Here is a 23,257-nt window from a genome sequence, read left to right on the forward strand (position 1 = left end):
TAATAAGAAATATTTTTCAAGATTGAAATATTACTTTTGTATATTGAGTACAAATCTGTAACATTATTAGTACCTTTCCATAGAGTTTTCCAGATTTGTTCATTGCTAGAAAGTATTCACTTTCCACCCCTTTGATTGCCACTATTCCAACAGCCACTGTTCTTATTTCCAGAATACCTGCAAAGAAACAGAATGAGGTCTATGAACTCTTCATTTGTGTCTTAAGGATTGTACAGTACTTCTGGTTTTATTTAAAATCTGTTAAAATAGTGAGGATGGTTATTAAGAAATAATTCATGGCATTACACATATGGAGGACAGATTAGCTCATAGTTCTTTGTTTACAGACGTGTGTGTGTATGTGTATGTGCATGCAGTAACGCACACAGAAACTATAAGTCTCTATAAGTGTTTTTCAAGAATAAAAATCTTTTTCTTGAATTTTCTTTAGCAGGGGCTTCCTTTTGAAAGAAACATACACATTTTAGGTAGGATTCACAGGAATTTTGTAAGCACTACACTTAAAAGATTTGTGAGAATTTTACCAGAGTCACCTCCTTGAAGAAGCATAAACCTTAGAACTTGCAAATGATGGAAAACAGACCCCAATGTCTGAAAGAAGATAAAGCATCTGCTTGACCCTTTGAGGCTTTGAAAACTGATAGGAGCTGTAAAGTTATCTACATTAGAAGAGAAATAATAAAAAAGACGATCGAAACAACATTTTTATGCAAATATTTTAACATAAAAGTTTTGGAGTTGTCTTATATTGCAATACATTGATTTTTAGCTGGAAAACATATATATACTAAGAAGAAACATAGTTTCTACATAGTTACTACAGTGCTTTAAAATTACCTGTAACATAAAAATGTTCTTTTGTTGGTTTAAAGATATTGGAATCAAATTGCACTGGGTAGTTTTCAAACTTAAGCATTTTAATAGTTTAAAGATTTTAGTACTTTTTGGCTGGGATGCGCTTTTTCAAACCATGAACCCACTCTCAAACCAGTAACTATTGAGCTTCCTCTTCTGACATACTAGGCTGGCTATCTTCAGCAAAGGAGCTTTTGGGAGAGAGAAGATTAAGGCCACATCGTGAATAGTGTGCACAGGCCGGGGCATGCATTTCTTGCGGAACAAGTAGAAGCAGCATATATTTGTGCCGCTGCTATTTGTCCCCAGGCGTACCCCTTTGTGCACGCTCTGGCACGCAGCAAAAAGACCCAGGTGGGATAGGGGCGGGTGGGCTAAACTTGGTCCAAGCTGTCTGCTCCAGCTGAGCAAGGAGGCATGCTCTAGAGCTGGCTTGTCCAACGTACGGCCCACGGGCCGCCATGTGGCCCGCCAAGCCATTTTCTGAGGCCCGTGGTGCTGTGACGGGAAATGAAAGTAAACAGTTTACTTTCGTTCTCACCCCTTGTCCCTCCTCCAGCCCCTGAGCAGCTTCCTAATGGCTGCTGAAGGGCTGGGGAAGGGACAAGGTACCCACATGCATCGCGTCAGCTTGACGTTGCCAATGCAGTGCGGCTCCTCCCTTCCCCTCCCCCCTCATTTCACGGTGTCCCTTCCTCGCCCCACCCCTCCTTTCCTCATTTGCATGCCAGCTCCTCCCCTCTCCCACCTTGCAGGGTTTCTGTTCCTAGCCCCGCCCCTCCCTTCCTCATTTACATGCCAGCCCCGCCCTGCGCCAGTCCCTGCTGGCCGCATGGGCTGGAGCAGGTCGCAGTGCAGCGGGCGGGCGGGTGCAGGGGGTGCAGATGCTGGCTTGGAGGGATGCTGCGGCCAGGCCTGCGGGAGATGCTGCTGCCGCTGTTGCCGTGGCTGTCGGGGTGGGAAGCCGGTGCTGCTCCCACCTCCCTGCATCCCCCCGCACCTGCAGACATCGCTCTGGGGTGGTGAGTCGCGGGCCCCGGGGAGGGAGGGACCCCTGCTGCTTGGGCTTGGGCTCGGGCTGCCCCGGGGGAAAGGGAGCAGGAGGGTGTCCCTGCACATCCCATACCCCCCTGTAGAGTCCCCACATGTCCTCCTGGCTGCTGAGCCAAGGCGTGCAGGTGTGGGAGCATCCTCGAGGCTGCCCAGGTGGTAGGGAGGACACAGCGGGGTCAGGCGGCACCCCTTGACCTCTGTGCCCCCAAGCCACGGCCGGACTGGACAGGCTGCGCAAGCGCCCGCTCCTGCCAGCCCACTGGGGGATAAAAAGTTCATGATCTGGCCCCACATTCAAAAAGGTTGGACACCCCTGCTCTAGAGCCCCCCAGCTTCCGGCCTGAGCCCCTGCAGGCATGTGGTTGCATTTCCAGAATCAAAAGTGACCGTCTGTTCACTTGCTTATTGGTTCAACCTATGCAGCTTAGACTAACCTGTGAAGATTCAGGACCTGTAAATCGAGTCAGCCTTGGGCTTTTTGACTGTCTGTACTTAGCCTTAGACTCTAGTAGACTCTACTAGACACTAGCAGCAGGAAAATCAAGGGAAAGACATTAAGCAAAAAAGCTGGGAATGGTCTAGTAACTAGACCACTTGTCTCTTCCCTTACTCAGTGATCTCTTGAGCTTACCTCTCCCCTATGTCTCCTGTTAGACTGTAATGTTAGACTTTAAAACCTAACACAAACTTTCAGTGAAACTTTCTGAGGTCTTTGACAAGTTTCACTCTGCTGCAAGCTTTGCAGAAACAGAATTGAATGGAACAACTTCAAAGTGGAACTTACAAAAATTGTATTACTGGTAACTTTCACTTAAGATTCACTGTTGTAAAACCACAGTGAAGCATGTAAAATAGATGGTCAACCTTCCTGTAGCCTGTCAAACATATGTTTGACATTTCTGATCTATATGGAAAGAAAACTCATAAACATTCAGAATGATTTTGCAGTATAGACATATAACTGAGTCTGCTATTTGGTCAGTAACAAGAATTGAGATTTCTCTGAGTAAACTGCTATTGTTGGCTGAACTAGCATAACTGTTTCAAAGAGCAGCATGTAATAGGAAATAGTATTACTTTTAAGGGAAAGATGCCAGAAGTTTTTGCCTAAGAAAATTATATTGTATTAAATTTGAAACATCTAGATTTTAATTTTAGTCCCTTATTTTTTAATTTGATGATGAAATCCACCTTTAGATTTTGAGGATTACTCTGTTTTGTTTTCAGGTTTCATGCCCCTCTCAGACTTTTATCATCCAAGTGGGAACCTTCCAGTTGGGTTGTACGTGCCATTTGACTGTAATTTTGATTGTAATCCAGAGGGTATAGTCAAATCATCAAGAATCAGAACCATATGGCCAAACAAATAATCACAGCATTTCAAAATCCTGCCCTGGAATGTGAGTGTTGACTACCATTGAAGTCATGGGGAGATGCATTTGAATATTCAGGGATAGAATTACTGTAATTATTTAGTCTGAAGAAGAAAAGACTGATGGGAGAGGGAGATTTGATAACAGTCTTCAAGTATCTGAGTGGGGGAATTGAGAATTATAAAGAGGAATTGATACAACCTAGCCTCTCTGGTTGCAAGAGATATGACAAGCAATAACAGTCTTAAATTGAAAGAAGGGAAATCTAGGCTGGATTTTAGGAAGAACTTTCTAACTATGAGTTTGGTTAAACATTGGAATAGATTATCTAGAATAGTTGTGGAATTTGCATCCTTGGAAGTTTATAAGCGCAGGTTAGACAAATACTTGTCTGGAAAGGTTTAGTCATGGATGATTTTGCCTTGAGCAGAGGTTTGGACTAGATGACTCCTGAGGTCCATTCCAACCAGACTTTTCTATGATTCTGTGATATAATTTGGCATTGCATCTTTGGTTCCTGATTTAATCATTGGAGAGCCTGAACTATTTTACAGAGTTGAGGCATTTTGCAGAATAAAACTCCAGCTAATGTAATTATATCATCCAGATGTATTAAAAGGCAACATCAGTGGCAAATTAATAATAATGACAGATTATTCTGAGGTTTTGCTTTCCCAAACTCCTGTTTTTCTAAATAAAAATTACTGTAATGACTTGAATATAAGACAACCCTGATTATGATGCTCCCCCCCCCAGTAATTAGATTCTGTATATGGAACATTTATAAATTTGTTATGATTTTCCAGGTATAGAATCCAATTATTGGAAGTTTACCTTGAATTTGTCCCCCTCCCATTGTTACATCAGGGAAAATAAATCTGGGGGGTCATGTAGCCCTCTTGCCTTCTGCCCCCAACTTCTTTCCTCTGTAGCTCCTTCCCCCACTCCTTACTGTCAGACCCTGCTCTCCCTGAGCACATGGAAGTTAGAAGCACATTTGAAAACATTGACCTAGAAACAAATATAACTGTAGTAACTTGCATATAAAAAAATTAATACAGGTACCCATAGACTTAGCTCATCCAGAATGGAGGTAGTTTACCTCTTTTGAAACTGGTGGAAGTTATAGCACAGGTATTCCATAAACACACTTTTAAGCAGCACTTTTGTACCTATTTGAATATAGTACAAGTTAATTTTTTTTGAAAATACATATCTAGATATATCTTAGATATATATATCTTAGATATAGATACATAATATCTATATATCTGTCTCTATCTCTTCTAGATAGATATAGATATGTAGATATAGATATGCTTTTATATATGTTTTTATTTACACACACACACACTCACACCTATATCTTTGCTGACCTGTCTCATAACTGACATGGTTTACTTGACAGTTTGTAACATCTACAGTTAGCCATCATCATCCCCATTAATATAACTGCACTCATGTGCCTAGACACCCACATGTCTGTCACCATATCATTTAACCATTACAATCATGCAAAACCACCCTCTGCCTTCTAGCCTTCCCACCCCTCACCCCTCTCACTATCCTTCTGTTTCTTTCCCTAGTCCTTAATCAATGTCATCTTTGTTATCCTCTTCCTCTCTGTCATCCTCATTGCTCAGCTTCTTTTTGTCATGATCATCGTCTTCTTTATCATAATCATTGTCTTCTTTGGGTTCCCATTCTCGAACAGCCTGTGCCATTCTTTCCTCTTCCATGTGTCTTCCACCCTCTTATTCCTGTCATCTCCTACCTCTTATAGTACAACTGTAGCTCACTCACTTCCATTCTGACACAGTCCTTAACTGGGAGGTTTGTATGCCTATACACGAACAGGTTTCTAGTCTTCCTCAGGGCATTTCTGAAGCAGGACATGAACTGATCAAAGTGGTCTGTTGGGGTCCCTTGCTGCCTGGTCAGGTGTCCAAACAGCACCACCTCTCTGTTTAGGGTTTTGACTCTTGTTGCCATCTAAAGGAGTTTGCTTTCTCTCCCCCACACTTCCCTGGCATACAGGCCGCTCCAGAGGAGGTGGTCAATTGTTTCCTTCTGCCACTGGTTTGCCTCTCTGTCTCATCACTGGCACAGGGAGTGCCCAGTGGGCTACCTGCCAGTTTAAGTCCCTGTGCTCCTTTTGCAAGTCCTTTTGGAAGATTTGTTCCCACACGGTTTTGGCAGCTGTTGCTGGGTAGTATTTTCACAGGAAACAGTCTTTCTTTTGCACTTACCACCTCCTGCATCTTATGCTGGTTTATCATGGTCATCAGGGACTTGTTGCATAACTTGTATCTATTCTGGAAGTGGTCCAGGAGTTTGTAGAACCACAAAGAGTGGGTCCGTGCTCTATAAGCACATGTTGTGCAGCATGTACACCCACCAGCACAGCAGCAGATGCCCTGCAAAGTACTTCACAAACTAGGCTGTTTTGGAGTCTGCCCTATCTGCCCGTTTGCAGATCTGGCTTGTGTAGTTACCCCAGAGAAACAGCAGAATGTCCAACATTCTTCAGCCCCCAATCCATTTCGTCTTGTACAGTGTGGCCTTCACAACCTTCTCCCATCTGGAGCCCCAGAAGAAGTGGCACATGGCTTTTTCAATTCTATGGATGATGTGCTTTGAGAGGGGGGAAGACCAGTGCTGTGAACACAAGCACTGATAACAACACTACCCGCATGAGTACCACGTGCCCCCTTCATTAACAGGCAGTGCATGTTTCAGAGTCCCAGTGGTAAGTCTCTGTTTGACTTCAGCCTCGGTCTTTTCCCATGCTTTCTGTCCATTTAACCGTGGGTAAAACTCCACCCTGAGGATCTTCACCTCCTCATGGGGGACAGAGACCCCCAGAGATTACAAGTCCCTGAGTTTGCCCAGTACCAGGCAGGTGCTCTTGTCCATTGTAACAGAGAGCCCGGGTCATTTTGTTGTTCACACCGGTGGTTTGGGCTGGGAGTATAATGGGTAGTTTTGGAGGTCCCATTAGTGCTTGTGAGGCACATGATTGTCTTGAGTCCTTACCAGGGGTGGGCTCAAGGTCTGAAGCTATTGTAGAGCCCAATGAGGGGCAGTACAAGGCTACAGAGCTGACGGGGGCCAGAGGCCCAGTGCCTGAGAGGAGTACAGTAAGATGGGGGCCAGAGACCTAGTGCCTGAGAGGGGCACACCAAGACGGAGGCCAGGAACATGGTGCCCAGGAAGGGCCCAGCAAGATAGGGGCTAAGGGCCTGGTGCCAGAAGAGCATGGCCTTCATGGCCCTGGGGCCTGGTGGCTAGAGACCAGGGACCCTGAGAGTGAAGGTGATGCATTGAAGGTAGTGCCTCAAAACCGGGCCTGGTATAGTGGGCCTAGGCAAACTGTCCTAGCATAATTGAAAGGGGCGGAGGCCGAGGCCCCAACAGATAGAACAATGTTATTGGAACACCCACAAGGCTTAGGATGGGGTGTAGGGGAGGAAAAGGAGCCACGCAATTTGCCCCTAAGGCTACAGGTGCCTTACGCAGGCCTAGTCAAGCTGGCAGTGATCTAGTAAGATGGAGAACGGAAACGAGACTCCGGGGGGAGGAGACTAGTAGGACTGAGGCTCATTCTGAGGCCTGTTGCTAGCCTCCCTTAAACACTCTTTAATAGTAAGATCAAGGCATGGTGGGAAAGTGAGATAGAGGAGAGAGGCCATAGAATTTGAGCCAGATAGGAGTCACAGTTTCACTGAGAGGCATCACAGTCGCCCCAGTGGTTGCAGCCTGCTATACCCATGTTGATCTTGGCCCCTGCCTCTCTGTATACCTGGGTGTATTGTAACACTCTTTCTACTGACCAGTTATCACTGCACAGGACATTGAGGTCATCCATGTAGGGCAGGACCTATGTATGATATTAGTCACAAGCCAGAAGGCTTAAGGGATCAGAACTTGTGGTAGAGGTGATATCTTTTATTAGACCAACTAGATTTTTGCAAAAAAAACCCTTTAATTACAAGCTTTCATGCACAAGCACCCTTTTTCAGGCATAGGAGAAAAGATTGTAAAAGTTCTCCCAAGTAGAAATGAAACTTCATATTTCATAGGAGAGTTAAAAGTGTGGTAATATCTCCTGTTAGGCACAGTTCATTGTATGCAGAGCCAAAAGGCTCATCATTTACCATATAATTCACTGGGCTGGGCCCCAGCAGTCAACAGCATTTCAAGCCACAGTTACCCCACAGCTCAGCACTGCTCAGTATGTGTGTATATCCCCCACAAAGGATCCATGTGTTAATTAGACCCCCCCCCCCCCCCCCCCGTGCCCCTACTCATTACTGGAACCAGGTGTTCTAGTCATGAGCTGTAGGATCATCCAAAAATCTATATGCAGATGAGAAATGCAGGGCACCCTAGTCCAGGTCCACTTCATGGAGGGCAGGGCCACGTTAATCATATGAAATTGGCTGAGAGAGGGGACAACAGAGATTCTGGGTAAGATGTTTGGGGCCCTGTCCAGTGATGTTTGCTAGAAATGTAAGGTTGGCTAAAAAATAGGAGTAATTGGAAATGGGAAAGAAAGGTACAGCTCAGAATTAATTCTTCATTGTCTATTCTTAATTCCGTGATCTGGGATGTGTGTGTGATTAGTGTTATAGGAATTATATAATGAGCACATAGACACCTGCATTTGTTGTAGTGGGGTTAGGGCTTAATCCAGTGGAATGTAGCTATAGAAAACTGAGCCATGCAATAAAAATATTGCCCTAGGGCAAATATCTTATTTCACCTTAAACTCTCCCTAAACCTTCCCCTTCATACCCACACTCTAAAATTCAACACCTTTTATGATCAGAAAGCAGATGTGTAGAAAAAAGAAAAATAACAGCAACAAACCAAAACAAAATAAACACTGAGAGCTAGGAGAAAGAAAATAATTCAACACAGAAATGTAATCAGATCTTGCTATATCATGGTAGTTAAGTCATGCTCACATCATGTCAAGAATAATTAAGGATAAAGCAGAAAAAACATTCAGGGACATTTTACCCTTTGGGTCTTGGTTGCCTTGATGATTCTGCATGGCCCACTATGGTAAGATACAGTGGAGAACTGAGAGATGTTCTTGGTTGCTTTGTGGTCCTCAGTTGTAGCTCAAAGGATGAGGGATGTTATGGTTAAAACTGATACTTTTCTTTGAAAATTGAGAAAGATAAGACATCTATACCTGACATAATGCCCTGCATCCCCCACCAACAGTAATAAAATGTTTGTGAGTTTTGTGAATAAAAATTAATTTAAAAAATTAAGATGATTTCCTTTTCTTTTCTATCAAGTGGAAACTTAAGGCATCTATTAGGGAAACCATCCTTGGTCAAGAAGGCACTTTATCGCAAGCTTGAATCCTTTTGAATTTGTATGCTGCATCAACACTTCCCTAATTTTGTAGGGATGAACATAAACATATAATTAGTGTTGTCTTCAATAGGGGCCACAAAAATATACCAGTAATTGTATTCAGTAATTACTGGATGAGATTTTCACAAGTTGTCGGCTTTTGTCCAAAACCTGCTCCCACTAAACTGGATGGGAGTTTACAGTTGCTATGAATAGGAATAGAGTTAACACTGATGAAAATACCATTACTTAGGAGCAGAGTTCCACTGAAGTATTCAGTAGTAACTGTTTTTGACTTCAGGCCTCTTAGAAATCTTAATTTAAGGAAGAATTTATTAGTCTATGCCTAACATGCCATTACTTACATTGCAAATACTACTGATTCTACAGTGTCAGATTGAATAATCAGTTGTTTTAGCATCTCTCCGTATGAAAGAGTGAGAATCTACCAGGTGAGGAGGAGAAATACAAAGTTCATATAGTTATGTTTATCTGAAAGCATCAAGTAACTGTTAATTAAATTTTAATTGTTTTTCTTAGTGAGTTTTTGTAGTTATGGTTAAACTCATAGAACAGCTGGGAGGAGGAGCTGTTTACTCAAGACTAATCTTCCAGTGAATCTGTGTCATCTGTTGAAGACTGGAAATGAAGACCATCTTTGGTGTGCTTTATCCAAAAGAGCTGTGTAAATGCTGAATTTACAAGAACCCAGAAGAAACTTGGAAAGGGGCAGAATTAAAGCTAGAAAGAGAGGAAAACTACAAGTAGATAAATTGAACAAAAACAACATGAAATTCCAAGTAATTTTGGATGGTTGCATGGTCAGTCTGTCAAATTTAGCTTGAGATTTTCTGTAGCCCAAGGTCTGAAGTTCTACTGACATACAAAATAGATCAGTTGGCATGTTAACCCTGATTTGCTTTCTACAATCTCTTCTTAGGAGAGCAGCACAATAGTAATTGGCTACAACATACTCTACTTCTTAAGGCAAATTAGATATTAGACAATGAATGGAAAGTAGATGAGGGTGCAATGGCTTATTTTTAAAAATATTTGTTGGTTTCAATGGGACTGGAACTAATTAGTATTTGGAGACAATAGCTTTAAATTCATTGCTACTAGTTTAGCATACCAATGGACCAAAGTTCAAGGGTACAAATTTACTTTTCTGGATTTCTTCTATGAACTTCATTTGTAGGGCAGTATTGTAATCTGAAAACTTAGATAAAGGACAGTTTTTTCACCTAGGTATCTCACTGACTGGTATCTTCCTTATATGATAGGATATTACTAAAATATTATTTACTCTTGAAAAACTGATGGAGCTTGGGGGGGTTGAGTCGTCTGAAATTTTATGCCTTTGATTAGTAGTACTTATACAATGAAACAACCATGTTTATTTTTTAATTTGGATAATTTTAGTCTTTTTGTATTAATACTTTTTAAGTAACAGAATAATCCTAGAGATTTTAGGGTTTTTTAGTTACTTGCTTGTAACATTATACATTTTGTTTACAAATGTTATTTCATGTCTTTTTCTTAAGTTGTGGCTGTAGTTAAAATAGGTATCCAGGTTTCTTAGCACATGGTTTTGTCTATAAATACCTTTGCAAAGTAATCAAGACATTGAAATCAAGTAGATTTCAGCATGGATGTTGCATTTAATAACTTAGAAATAAGCTATTACATTTGCCCTAAATCAGATTGTACTTTTTATATATGTGGGTGGTGATTAAGAGGTGACCACACTTAAATGTATTACCCAGATATATGAAGCCAAAAGTCAGAACCAGTGAAAGAAGTACAAAGCAACGTACATCAGATATTATAAATGTGCCACTGTATTTGAAAATTTGAAAAAGTACTAAGAAAGAATAAGTTAAAAAATGCACATCAAGAAAACCTGAAGTCATGTAGTTAAAATGATTTTAAAACAATTATCTGCAAGACAAAATCCCATATACACCACAAAGCAGAAGCTGGCAGCACTGTGAAAGTGCATGTAACTCCCTCTACAAAAGATGGTTTGTTCAAGAATTGTGTTGCTTTCTTCTGCAGCTTACATTTCCATATGGAAGTTCCAGCCACCAATAACATGGAGTCATACATGTGGTAATATCTACTCATGAATCCATGGAAGTAGCTCTGGAAAAAAGGATGTTACTGACTTCAATATCTTTCCTACAAGTGGTCAAAAGGGTCCAAAGAAGCTCCTTATGCCTCATCTGTGCTAGATAGCTGCTCAATCTACTTCCTCCACTTTAGAAAATTGTTTCTCCAGTCAGTGCCCTATTGCATCCAAGGCCACGAACAGGCATTATTTTTGTTTCAGGAGAAAAGCCTTTGTTCTGGCACAAAAAGAGATTGTACGGCCATTCAGGGGCCTTCTCACAGAAGAGAACTGGCTCTTCTGCAAAAATGTTAGATCAAATACCTACCAGGAAGATCACCCTCCTCCTGATCTAACTTGAACAGCTGTACACTTCTCACATGTGGAGGCCATGCAATATCCCCAAATCCTTTGCTCTCTGTTTGCTGATTCACTGTGCTAGCTGTCACGGAGGCCTATGCAGGATCCTGTCTATCCATGCCTGCATGCATCCATCCATCCAGCCATGCCTCGCCAACCAGCCAACTGGGGAGATGAAGGGAACATTGTCCTATAGCAGGAACTTTACCAGAGCAGGTTTCCACTGTGGGAGAATGCCCCCACCCCTCTCCCCCAACACTGCTCCAGGTCAGCTTCGAGCAGTGCAGGCGTAGGCAGGCTATTGTGCCACAGTAGCAGGCCATTTAAATCCTTCTTCTAAATCTTCTTTTAAATGCTGAAAACTGAGAGAGAGAAAAAGAGATGATGGGATCCCTAAGGAAAGGAGAACAAAGCCAAATAGCACTGAATCTGTTTATTATTTGCACCTTAAGGCTTTCCTTTTTAAAATAACATTTAAAACATTTCTAACACAGCTAAACAAATTTCTGGATGTTTTATAATGACCCAATCTTCTTCCACAGCAACATATGAGAACATCTTTGTATTTGAACCTTCTGTCCTTGATATACTATATTTGATCTGTATATGAAAGTCAGCAAGTATGGAACCAGGAAAAAGTTTGCTGAAATATGAAGATAGAAGTTGATACCAACAAAAAAATGTTAGCAGAAAACACATACATCCTCTTCTAGTAAGTGCTGCCTAAAGCATTTTGAATCTCAAATTGGGAAAGAGGGTAAAGAAAAGACTTGCATGGAAAATAAGTCACATAAAAATAAAACTGTTTTTAAGCATTGCTAACTTGTGTTTCTAATTAATTAGGTTGGGAGTACATGTTTATGAGTTCAGATGACCTTTAAAGATGAATTCAAGGCCAAGAAAAAAGCTCTATTCATTGCTTACATGACAGTATCTAAATGGAGTTTATGTTATTTGCTCTTTTCTTTTGGAGTTTAAATAAGTTAATGTTTATGCTTTATAAAGCATTACTAGCAATCAAGGAAATGTATAGTTTTGGAAACATTTCAGATAGGTTTTATTGATGTTAGCTTGTGCGTGTTTGCATTATGTGAGGCAGTACAGTAAATACTTTCATTAGCTGGCTTATTAATGTGAAGAGTCTTTCTAGAAGAATATACCAATATTTATACAATAAAAGTAGACTTATACTTCCATGTAATAGATTTGTAGAACATCACTTTTGAAAAGCATCATCTTTTGTTCCTCTTTAAAAAAATTGGTATTTATATACAATACTATATTGCATTTAAGTTACCTGTGTTTTAGCTCTGGTGAATTTTTATTCCATTTTAAGGAGATCAATTGGTCAGCTCATAAAGAAAACACAGTAACATACAAATTGCCATAAATAACGGGTATTTGTTTAGAATAAATTTAGGGTTTATTTAACTCTTCTTTTTATTGAATTACCTCCCTCCGTTTTATTAGATTACAGTTCACAGAATTTAGAATTTGGATTTGTATTCCATGCCCCCTTCAGCAAGAGACTGAAGTACACCAGCTAGTAACCTCCAAAACTAACTTTAGTGAACTGATAAGTGCTCTCATAGATAAGAAATATATGTGTATTTTACACAAACAATAATAATTTATATATACCTGGAATATACTGTATGAGCATTTTAATAAATTAAATACTACTACCCTTTGAATAGTTCCTAAACATGTCCTTACTGCAGCAGAGAACATGTTACAGAGCATATTCTAGTTTATCCTCATAGCCAGTATTTCTTTCCTTCTCTAAATACCTGTATAACTCTCCATGTGTACTCCTTCCTTTGATTCAATGGCTTTAGGAGTCTGGATTTTCTGACATTAATGAGGAATGAGAAATGAACTATCCATTTGTGGTAGAAGTCAGTGACAATGGGGTACGAGAGTTTTTAATTTGAATTTCCCTAGTTTAAGCTTCCAGCCATTGTGTTGTCTTGTGCTTTTTTAAATAGCCATTGGTTAGTAGAAATTTTCTTCCTGTGTAGATACTTATTGACCATGATTAAATCACCTCTTAACCCTTTCTTTAATATATGGATAGAAAGGGTTTCATGAGTGTGTCACTATAAGGCAGGGGTGTAGGTTGTAGCTGTGTTGGTCTAAGGACATAGGAACCTTGTCACTATAAGGCAGATTTTTCCAACTTCAGTTTGGTTTTCCTTTTTCTGAATCCTTTACAATATTTCAACAACCATTTTGTAAAAGTGTGGACAGCAGAATTGAACACAATACTCCAGAAATACTTTTCCTAATACTCTTTCATAGTTCCCTGCTTGTACTGCATTACTGCCTTTGGTATCCCAACGTAGTGTTCTGCATTTCTTTTTCTGTAAAGGTATGACTTGCATTTCTCTAACATGTTGTTCAAATGATCCCAACTTAATAAGCAATCCAGATCTGACCTTGAATCTGTTTCTGGTCCTATCAGTTCTTCCACCATTTTTGTATCATCTACAAATTTTCTTAGACATTATTTTATATTTATTTCAGACCATTGATAACAATATTAAATAGCACTGGGCCAAGAATAGCATGCAGAAGGACCCTGTTTAAAACACCCTGTTAAGAGCTGTTATTTAGGAAATGTTTATGATATGTTACATTGATTTTGTGGGGTGCTAATATTTTGATCAGCATGTTGCATACTGCAAGTCAAATGCCTTACTAATCTATGTCAGTGCAGTCACCTACTACAAGCATAACCTGTAATCTCAAAAAATGTATCAGATTAATTTAATATAAGTCCTTGTTGATTAGCATTAGTTATGTTTCTATTTAATTCTGTCCTGATTGCATCCACTCTCAGACTTTCTATGATTTTACCCCAGGACGTTGTCAGGTTAATGGGACTAGGTTTATAGCATAATTATCATGCATCCTCTATGTACCAGATGTTTTCTTAGTACAGAGGATCAATTGAGAAGTAGCTTGAGATCGTGTAGTTGAGCACGCATACTAAGGTTGTGTGTAGACTAAATGAGGGGCATGTGTGCATGACACTTTAAAGCGAGCTAAATGCTTTTGCACTGCTTTAATGGTGTCGGTGTTTGTACACGTCCGTGGCGTATTGTGCATTAATAACAGCCGTTTTAGGAAGTACGGTGGCATAATGCAGCTTAAATGACTTGGGGCGCAGCAAACTAAAACACCTCTGAGGAGTTTTAGTTTGCTGCCCTTACAGCCATGGAAGGAAGCACCAAGCTCTGCACAGCTCAGGGGCTCTGTAGGAAGTCCTGCAGACAGCCTGGCAGGAGCCCGGGAAGGCAGGCTCTGCCCAAGAAAAACAATGAGCCTGATCTGTTTCCCTGCCCGCCCCCTCCCCCCTGGAGCCTGCCTCCTTGCCTGAGCTGTGCAGGGCCCCAGTGCTTTCCTCCACAGCTGCGGTGCCCCCCGGGACCGCCCAAACCAAGTGCCTGTGAGTGGGTACCACCTGTGGGGGGGCTGTCGCACCAGCCTCCCCCGTAGCCCAGGGACCGCTCTGCCCACCAGCAGCTCACCCTCCCCTCCCCACCGCCGGGGAGGCAGGTAAGTCAGCGGGATGTGTGCATGACATAGGGATTTAAAAGGCCCTAAATTGAAGCAATGTTTTTAAAAACCCGCCACTTCAATTTAGGGCCCCCATTTTGTCTACACATGCCCTAAGAAGAGGCCTTGTTCTGTGTTCAGTATTATTCATTCCAAAATACTGTTCTACAAAGAAAAAATGAATGTTTTTGAACCAGCTTATACAAGCCCATTTTGGTTAAAGCAAGCCAATTATGTGCATTTTAGTAGTGTTTCCTTATCTAATTAATTCCAAACTAAAATTCTAAATGGTTTGTGAACTGATGGTCTTCTGTGATGCTTTTGCTGACATTCTCCAAATATGCCCTTTTAGGCAGTGGAGATAACATGATTTTTTGTTTTAAAGTGTCCTCAAACCATGGAACTTGCTCCCTCTGCTGCAACAGAGACCATGTTTAATAATAAAACAATGCAAAACATCTATTTTGTGAAGTGTGGAAGGCCACATGTTGAGCTATAGTTCATTAGCATGATAAGGGGGTTTTCTTTATGAATGTTTTAATTGAATGAGATGCTGCATTTAATCTAAGGGAAATGCAGTAGACACAAGAATGGCATTTGGGATATAAAAAAATCAATTGGTCAATTCCATTGTCAAATTATTCTGTTTAGGTCTTCCTTACTTAATACTGTATTAATCTATAGATTGCTAGACTTCAACTTGTTTTTCACTCCTAAAAGAACCTGGTTACTATGATTTCTAAATTGAATGACATAATGGTTGTATTGCATTAGTCTGAATGATTGATGGAATAGGGTAATTATGAAATTTGAGTCTTTAGGATTTAACCTGAGAGAAGCTTTAACTTGCTAGCAGCCTTGCGGATAATATGGATATAACATGAGATGGATAAGTTAGGGTTTAACACTGAATTTAAGAAGGAAAAAAAAGTTCTAAAACTGAGAACTGAGGTGGTTGAATATTAGATATTGTGAGAGTTAGTAAGTTGGGATTCTCTGATACTTGGTTATATCCTTTGATCTGGAGAGCTCTGGAATTTGGCTGCCTTAAGTACTGGCCTTTAGAAGTTTCTTTCATAATAGGGGTAATGCAAGGGTCCACCCAAGCCTTTGTGACCTTTGGAACTAGTGTGATTATGGCATATCAGTCTCTGTAGCTAGCAGGACATGAGGCAGCAGCATTGATAACATTTTGTCCAGCAACTGATTGCAATCATCTGGTACCCAACAGGCACATCTACATGTGCCTATTAATGTGCAGTAATAAACTCCAGAGTTTATTGGTGCTCCAGAGTTTATTGCTCCTGGGCACATGTCTGCACGTTCACATGGGATTGCATCATGTTGAACTGGAGCACAACAGTCCTAGCTGGCAGGAGAACACAGGAGGTTAGCCTGCCAGCTCAGGGCTGCTCCCCCCTGCTCGGTGTGCTGCGGAGGGGCTGGCTAGGGCACTAGGGTGGGGCTAGCCACAGACGGTCCGTTCACTGAAGCATCGTCATGCCCCAGCCAGCTAGGACAGCAACTACACATGCGCTGCTGCAGGTTTTTTCTCTGCAGTAGGATAGTACTTATAGTTACAAGAACTGTCCTGCTGTGGAGTAAATTAGTACTCCAGCCTAATAGGGGCATACGTGTAGACACCAAGACACAGCTACTTAGTCTACTCCACAGTAAATGTCTCGTGTGGACATGCCCAATTACAGCTAGATTAACTGAGGCAACCTTCATTGCAAGTCCTGAGAAAAACTTGAACTCAAACCTCTGGATCTGTAGCAAGATGCCGAGCAGTTCTGCAACCTCAACCCAATTACAGTTACTGGTACCTTACTACCTACTACTGGTACACAGACATATTCAAAACTGCTATACTGTTTCAGTTGTCAAAAGAGTGAACTGCTGGAGAATTTCTAGGGATTGCTCAGGATTCCACAAGGTGTTGAGCACTTCTTGTAGTTGCTGAAACTGAAGTCACTCCATTCAGTTGGAATGTAAGAGTCCTGGTACTTTTCAGAAGCATTCATGATCAGACCCTTGAAAGCAGTTGCATGTGATTAGAATAAGGTTATAAAGAAAACAAAAAGTTTGATGGTTCCATTTATTTCCCTAAAGACTTTGCTCCAAAAGTGTCAGAAAATGGACCAAACTTGCTCAAAGACAACAGCTTTATTCACACTGCAAATGCAGTGGTTCTGAACCTTTTTAGATTCATGGCACCCTCTGTAACTTTTCTAATTTGAGCAGCATCCCATTTCAAAATCAACTTTATTTCTGACAGTGCTTACCATCTTGTAGCCTGCAGCACGCATAAAGGGATCTCACAAGGTGGCAGGATGGGCAGCAGTAGGCAGGGCACCCCTGAGAGCACAAGGCTTGGTGCTGGCAGGGGCTATTCAGAAGAATAGATTGGGAGAGCTTGGGAATGGCTCATTACATCCCTGAAGGAAGCAGCTGTCCTTGTAGGAGTCAGAATGGGGTGGCAGTGACTACTGGAAGCGCAGTGGCTTGTGCCAGGTGAGGGCAGCATAGACGGGGCCCTGCTGTGCCTCACTCTTCTTGCTGTCTGGCTCCTGCCCACCTTTGGTCTGACCTGAGGGGACATGTACAGCCTTAGATCTTGTGGTGACTTCCCTTGGGGCTTCCATCCAGCAACCAAAGCCATCTACGCTTTTGGCCACTTCCACTAGCTCCAGGAGCAAGGGGCAGGAATGGCAAGCAAGGATGAAAATGGGGCAGTCGGGGACAGTTGGCACAGGGGATGCTGGATGGCTTGGGGCAGGAGCAGAAGGCTGCTGAGAAGCAGTTGGGGGCACTGCTTGTCCATGGGATGCTTGGGCAGGTACAGGGCATGTGGCAGATGGAGGAGTGAGCATTTACCTCCTCACGCAGGAGCCAGGTGCTGCGGCACACTAGTTAAGATTCATTGTACTAAAATATATTTTTCCTGGTTCTCAGTCCCATGTGATGAATTCTTGTTATCACTCCCTTTGTGAAGCTGAAAGTGCCAAGAACTTTTCATGCTACAACTAGTGTCACAGTCCCAAACTAAGTAATTTAAGGCCAGCTCGGGTATTTCTTCGTGAGTGGCATGATAATGTGTATTTATAAATATTCAGCCTTATCCCTTGAGAACTGTACTTTGTCAGGAGGGTTCCTCATCTTCAGAAGATGATGTTTGGGTTACAGAGAAAAGGTAAAGTTTCTGAGATGGAAATTCAGGCCATGGACTGGCCTTACATTTGTGCTAGTAGAAAAGCCAAGCAGTTCTCTTTGCCCCTCTCTGCTCTATAGTATGAGGGGCTGTCCATGGCAGCTGCTGCTTTTCAGCCTATTGACAGCTTGCCCCCTTCTCAGGCAGAGAAGAAAGCAAGTTGTCAATCAATGGGCTCCCCTAAGGGCAGGGGTGACCGAAGGAGCAGCCCTCTATTGCCTGCTGGTTGGCAAGCCCGCCTGTGTAGCTCTCTAGTTAGGGGCTAGAGCACAATACACTCCAACTCCTAAACTATTTTTCTAATGCTAAGAACTTCTGTAAATGCTTGTCTGTGGCCTCAGTTTTCCCTGTTCTTGATGTCATAATTATTTCTTTTGTTCTAAGATGATGACTGGATTTTGCATAAAAGTATTGCAAGAATTTCCTGTGAACAACATTTCCTTATTATACCACAAAATTGGTCTTAGTGTAATAGGGAGGGTTTATTAAATGAGGCAGACAGAACATTCTTGTAAAGTGAATGTTTCCTTTTTTATGAAGATAATGTAAGGAAGCAATTATTTGTATTTTTGGACAGGAATCCATTGTGTGCAAGTGTGACCTGATATTTTATTAATTCTGGTGACTCTGTTTGTTTTAATTTGTGGTTTTGGTTTTGTGGTTTTTGACCTTTAGCTAATTTATTTTGTGCATACGTCCTAATGCTGTATAAGTACTTTCTCATGTGCCTAAAATAAGTCTTGTTGTACCCATTTCCACATGGGGAAACTGAGGCACAGTGGATTAGTAACATCCTCAAGGACACACAGAGAGTAAATAGCATAGCTAGCAATCGTTCAAAGGAATTCTCTTTCCAAGTTTCCTGTATTGCCTAAAAATGAATGCATGTTTAGAATGTATGTCTGGCCCTAGTGTTTCCAGTATTTACCTCAATATGATCCACAAATACTAAGTGGCTAGGCTTTTTATGATTTAAGTAAACCAAAAAAAACTCCTTGTTACCACTACAGTACAAAGATCTGGTTTGTGAATAGGAATATATGGTCTCATCCACTAAAAATGTTTGTGCCACAGCAGAATATTTCAATGACTGAATTTCTCATTAAACTCATTAGAAACCCTTTCCTTTCACTTGTCTCTGTTTTACCCTTCACACAAATATTTTCTTGCTCAACCTCTTGGGCAGCCCTTAGTAATTTCTTTTTCTGGAAACTGCATTTCACTCCAATAAAACATTGCCCCTGAGCTAAACATATGGTTATAATAAGAGATATTGTTTTTCAGGATTAATACTCTTCTATAAATCCCAAGTCTTATAGTCAGTGTGACAGTGCTCTTTTGTATTAATTATAGCATTAATAACCTTACTAACTAGCTTTAAAATAGAAAAAGACAGCTGACCAAATTCAGAAGTACAGTTTACAAAAGGTAAGTGTTACCAAACAGGAAGCAAACATCTAAAAGTTTACAGACAAACTTGTACAACAAATACAGTCTGCAGGGCTATAAAAAGGAAAACCCAGCTCTCTAGGCTGTTGTATTAACTTGATTAGAATAAACAGTCCCTTTAACTTGTACTAACTTTTATCTTAACCAATTCCATAGGTTTTTTTTAAGTTGGACATTTGGACTTTGCTAACTGTGGACAACTTAAGAGTAAAAGCTTCTTTAAAACAAGTCTTCATTTTCTTCAATAATAGCCAGTCATGAGAATTTTTTTATTTTTCATTTATTATAAGAGTGTGTTCACAGATGCAGGAAAAGAAAAGTCTATATATCCATTTTGACTTACTGGAAACAAAATGGAGGCTTTAGAAGGACAATGTTTCTCTTGGAATTTGTCTTAGAGATTTGATTTGAGAAATAACCGCTTGGAGTTTTTACTGTCACTAATAGGCAGGATTTTCTTTCACTGCTGTTTGATCCTGCATTCCATACAATTCCAGATAACTTCTTTCTGCATAAGAGTCCTGCTCTTTCCAATTTTCCTTTTAACTTTTTAAATACTTCCTTCAGCATGCACTCTGGGACAGTATCATGAATAGATACTGTACTGTACTGTACACGAATAGAATAGAAGATGCATCATACAGAATGTTTCTGGCCATCACAAAATTCTTGAATCATTGTTTTTACAGTCTCTCAGTGGTATTTTTTTTAGGGTGACATGATGCACCTTCTGAATTAGGGAAGGACAACTCAAACATTTATTGTTGATTATCTGTTTTGAGTCTACTCGTCAGATGAAGAATTATGCATATTTGGAATGCGTTCACAATTTAGACCTTCAGATGCTGTAACGCAGAGATGTCAAACTCACCTGGCCCCATGGACAGAATGACAATTTCTGGGCTGTTCCACAGGCCGGATTGGGTCGCAGCAGAACCAGTGTGCAGGGCCAGTTTGGTGTGATGCACATGCAGCATATGGTGACCACCCATCCCTAGTTGGGCATGACAGTCCTGGAATGGGGTCATCAAGTCCTGGTCCCTTTCTCTTGGGGCCCTGAGCCACCATAGTGATGCACCCTCTGCTTGCCCTGCAGCAGCCAGGGTGACAGTGGTGTGGAGTTGTTCCTCCAGTGCTGCTGGGCAGGCAGGGGGCATGTGGCCGGTGTGGGGCTCCCAGGGGAAGGGCAGCAGGGCAGGGAGCCCCAAGGCCATAGTGGGCGGCCTGCATTCTCCCCTGCCCTGCTCGGCTCTAGTCCAGCCATGCTGCCGGTGGGGGAAGGGGTTGGGGGAGGGAAGGTGGCCTGTCCTGCCTTCCAATTTAAAAAAGGTGGTTACCCTAGTGCAGCGTACTCTCTATGCTGGCCCCCCTGTGCCATGGGTAGTGTGGGGGCTAGCAGGGGGCATGTGCTGCATGCAGCACCTTATCTGACTAGTTCTGTGCATGGGCTCTAGGGCTGGTCCAGATCAGGCCCGAAGCTGTCTGTGTGCACCAGAACCAGCACACACAGCTGGTCCAACAGGCACCACATGCAGCTTGTGCCCTGTGCCATGGGCAGTGGCGCAGGCAGCATAACCTCTGTGTGATAGCATTGCATGTGGCACAGGAGCCTGGCATGGGTCACTCTGAATGTGGCATCCCACTGGACTAGCCCTGTGTTCAGGCTCCAGCATGACCTGATCTGGACCAGCCCTAGAGCCAGTGCACAGTGCACGTCTGGTCCAAGACCTGTGGGCTGGATCTGGCCTTTGGGCCCTATGTTTAACACCCCTGCTTTACCTTATTCATCCCTGCAGCCTGTGCCCAGCCTGTGTCCAATCCAGCCCTGTGGGACTTGGAAATTTAGCAGCAGGGAGCTGGGGCAGTATTAATTGCCACCACTCCCCTTCCCCCCCCCCCCCCGGCAAATTTCCTGACCCATGAGGAGCCCTGTAGGCTGGATGCCATGCCTCTGCAGATTGGATTTGGCCTGTGGGCCAGGGGTTGAGAAAACCTGGACTATACAATAGCAAGGCCAGGTACGCAGGTACCTAAGTAAGATCTCTCTCATGTTTTAGCGACAGTAGGTAAGCCAGAGAGATCGATGTTCTAGCACCCCCTTACCCAGAACAGGTTTGAACCTGCAGTTCTCTGCCTTGTGACCATAGTGCTCTAACCATGACACCCCCGGTTATGCAGGTGTCTTTTGAGAGTTCCTTTAGAAGCTGATCCAGTAACCCTTGTATTTACTAGTCATTGGATAAAATGGATAGAGAATAGGACTGTGTGAAGCTTCGGTCCCTGATTCAATTTGGCGGAGATTCGGTCCAATTCGGTGCCCAAATCTATGAATCCAAATCGAATTAGAGGACCCTTTAATCTCTCTGAATCGAATCGGAACTCTCCGAATCAGTTCAGAGAGATTTGGAAAGATTCGGTGATTTGGACATAGACACAGCTTTCATAGATTTCTTAGACGTTAGGGCTGGAAGGGACCTTGAAGATCATCAAGTCCAGCCCCCTGCCCCAGGGGCAGGAAGTCAGCTAGGGTCAAAGGACCCCAGTAAGATAAGCATCCAAGCATTTCTTGAATAAGTCCAGAGTAGGTGCCTGTACTACATCTGGAGGGAATCTATTCCAGGTCTTGGGGGCTCGGACAGTAAAGACATTTTTTATGTCCAGCCTAAAATGGTCTTGTAGGAGTTTATGACTGTTGGTCTTTGTTTTTCCTTGGGGCGCTCTGGTGAACAGACATTCTCCCAGATCCTGATGAATGCCCCTTGTGTACTTATAGGCAGCCACCAGGTCCCCCGTGAGCCTGTGCTTTTCCAGACTGAGAGTCCCATGGCTCTCAGCCTCTCTTCATAAGGCCTATTTTCTTGCCCTCTGGTCATGCACGTGGCTCTCTTCTGGACTCTCTCAAGCTCTTGACATCCTTAAATTGCGGAGCCCAGAATTGGATGCAGTACTCCAGCTGCAGCCTCACCAAGGCTGAGCACAGCAGGAGGATGACATCCTGAGATTTACTTGAGAAGCATCCATAGATGCAAGCCAGGGTTTTGTTTGCTTTACCAGCTGTGACATCGCATTGGTAGCTCATGTTCATTTTGTGGTCAATCATGACCCCCAAGTCTCTTTCAGCAGTGGTGCTAGCAAGCGTAGCACTGTCGAGCCTATAAGTATGCTGTGGGTTTTTTTCCCCTGAGGTGAACTACCTTGCATTTATTGGTATTGAACGTCATCAGGTTTGTGTCCGCCCACTTACTAAGCTTATCCAAGTCAGACTGGATCACTAGCCTGTCCTCAGGTGTGGACACTATGCCCCAAAGATTAGTGTCATTGGCGAACTTAGCCAGTGCGCTTCTGACACCAATGTCCACATAGTTGATAAAGATGTTAAAGAGAACTGGTCCAAGGATAGAGCCTTGGGGGACACCACTGGTCACGGAGCACCATAACGATTTGCTGCCATCGACCACTACTCTCTGGGTCTGACCTCAGAGCCAATTTCCCAGCCATCGGACTCTGGTGTAGCTGAGGCCACAGTTGTCCAATTTTGTCATGAGGAGGTCATGGGACACCAGATCAAAGGCTTTTTTAAAGTCCAGGTATATGACATCAATCTCTTCTCCCTTGTCCAGGTGATACATCACCTGGTCATAGAAGGAGATGAAATTGGTCAGGCAAGACCTACCCACGACAACCCTGTGCTGACTATCCCTCAGTATGTTGCCCTCAGCCAACTTGTTCAGAAGGGTCTCCTTGATAATTTTCTTGAGAATCTTACCAGGGATTGAGGTCAAGCTGATTGGCCTGTAATTCCCAGGATCCACTTTCCACCCTTTCTTGAAGATGGGTACCACATTGGCCTTCTTCCAGTCTTCAGGTACTTCATCTGAGCACCATGAATTT

General features: G+C 42.4%; 2 protein-coding genes across 3 annotated transcripts in view; one reads left to right on the plus strand and one right to left on the minus strand.

The window, feature by feature from the left end:
* Nucleotides 1-23,257, plus strand: part of FAM227B (family with sequence similarity 227 member B) — a 167,792-nt gene that overhangs the window by 31,592 nt on the left and 112,943 nt on the right. The window lies entirely within an intron of this gene.
* The window catches only part of FGF7 (fibroblast growth factor 7), a 62,877-nt gene that overhangs the window by 1,455 nt on the left and 38,165 nt on the right, over nt 1-23,257 (minus strand). For both annotated transcript variants that reach the window (XM_006278160.3, XM_019477755.2), the window contains exon 3: nt 74-177. In XM_006278160.3, the coding sequence (XP_006278222.1) occupies nt 74-177 (104 nt within the window). The remainder of the gene's footprint in view (nt 1-73; nt 178-23,257) is intronic.

The sequence above is a fragment of the Alligator mississippiensis genome, chromosome 11 (genome assembly GCF_030867095.1).
Source record: "Alligator mississippiensis isolate rAllMis1 chromosome 11, rAllMis1, whole genome shotgun sequence".
Classification (NCBI taxonomy): Eukaryota; Metazoa; Chordata; order Crocodylia; family Alligatoridae; genus Alligator; species Alligator mississippiensis.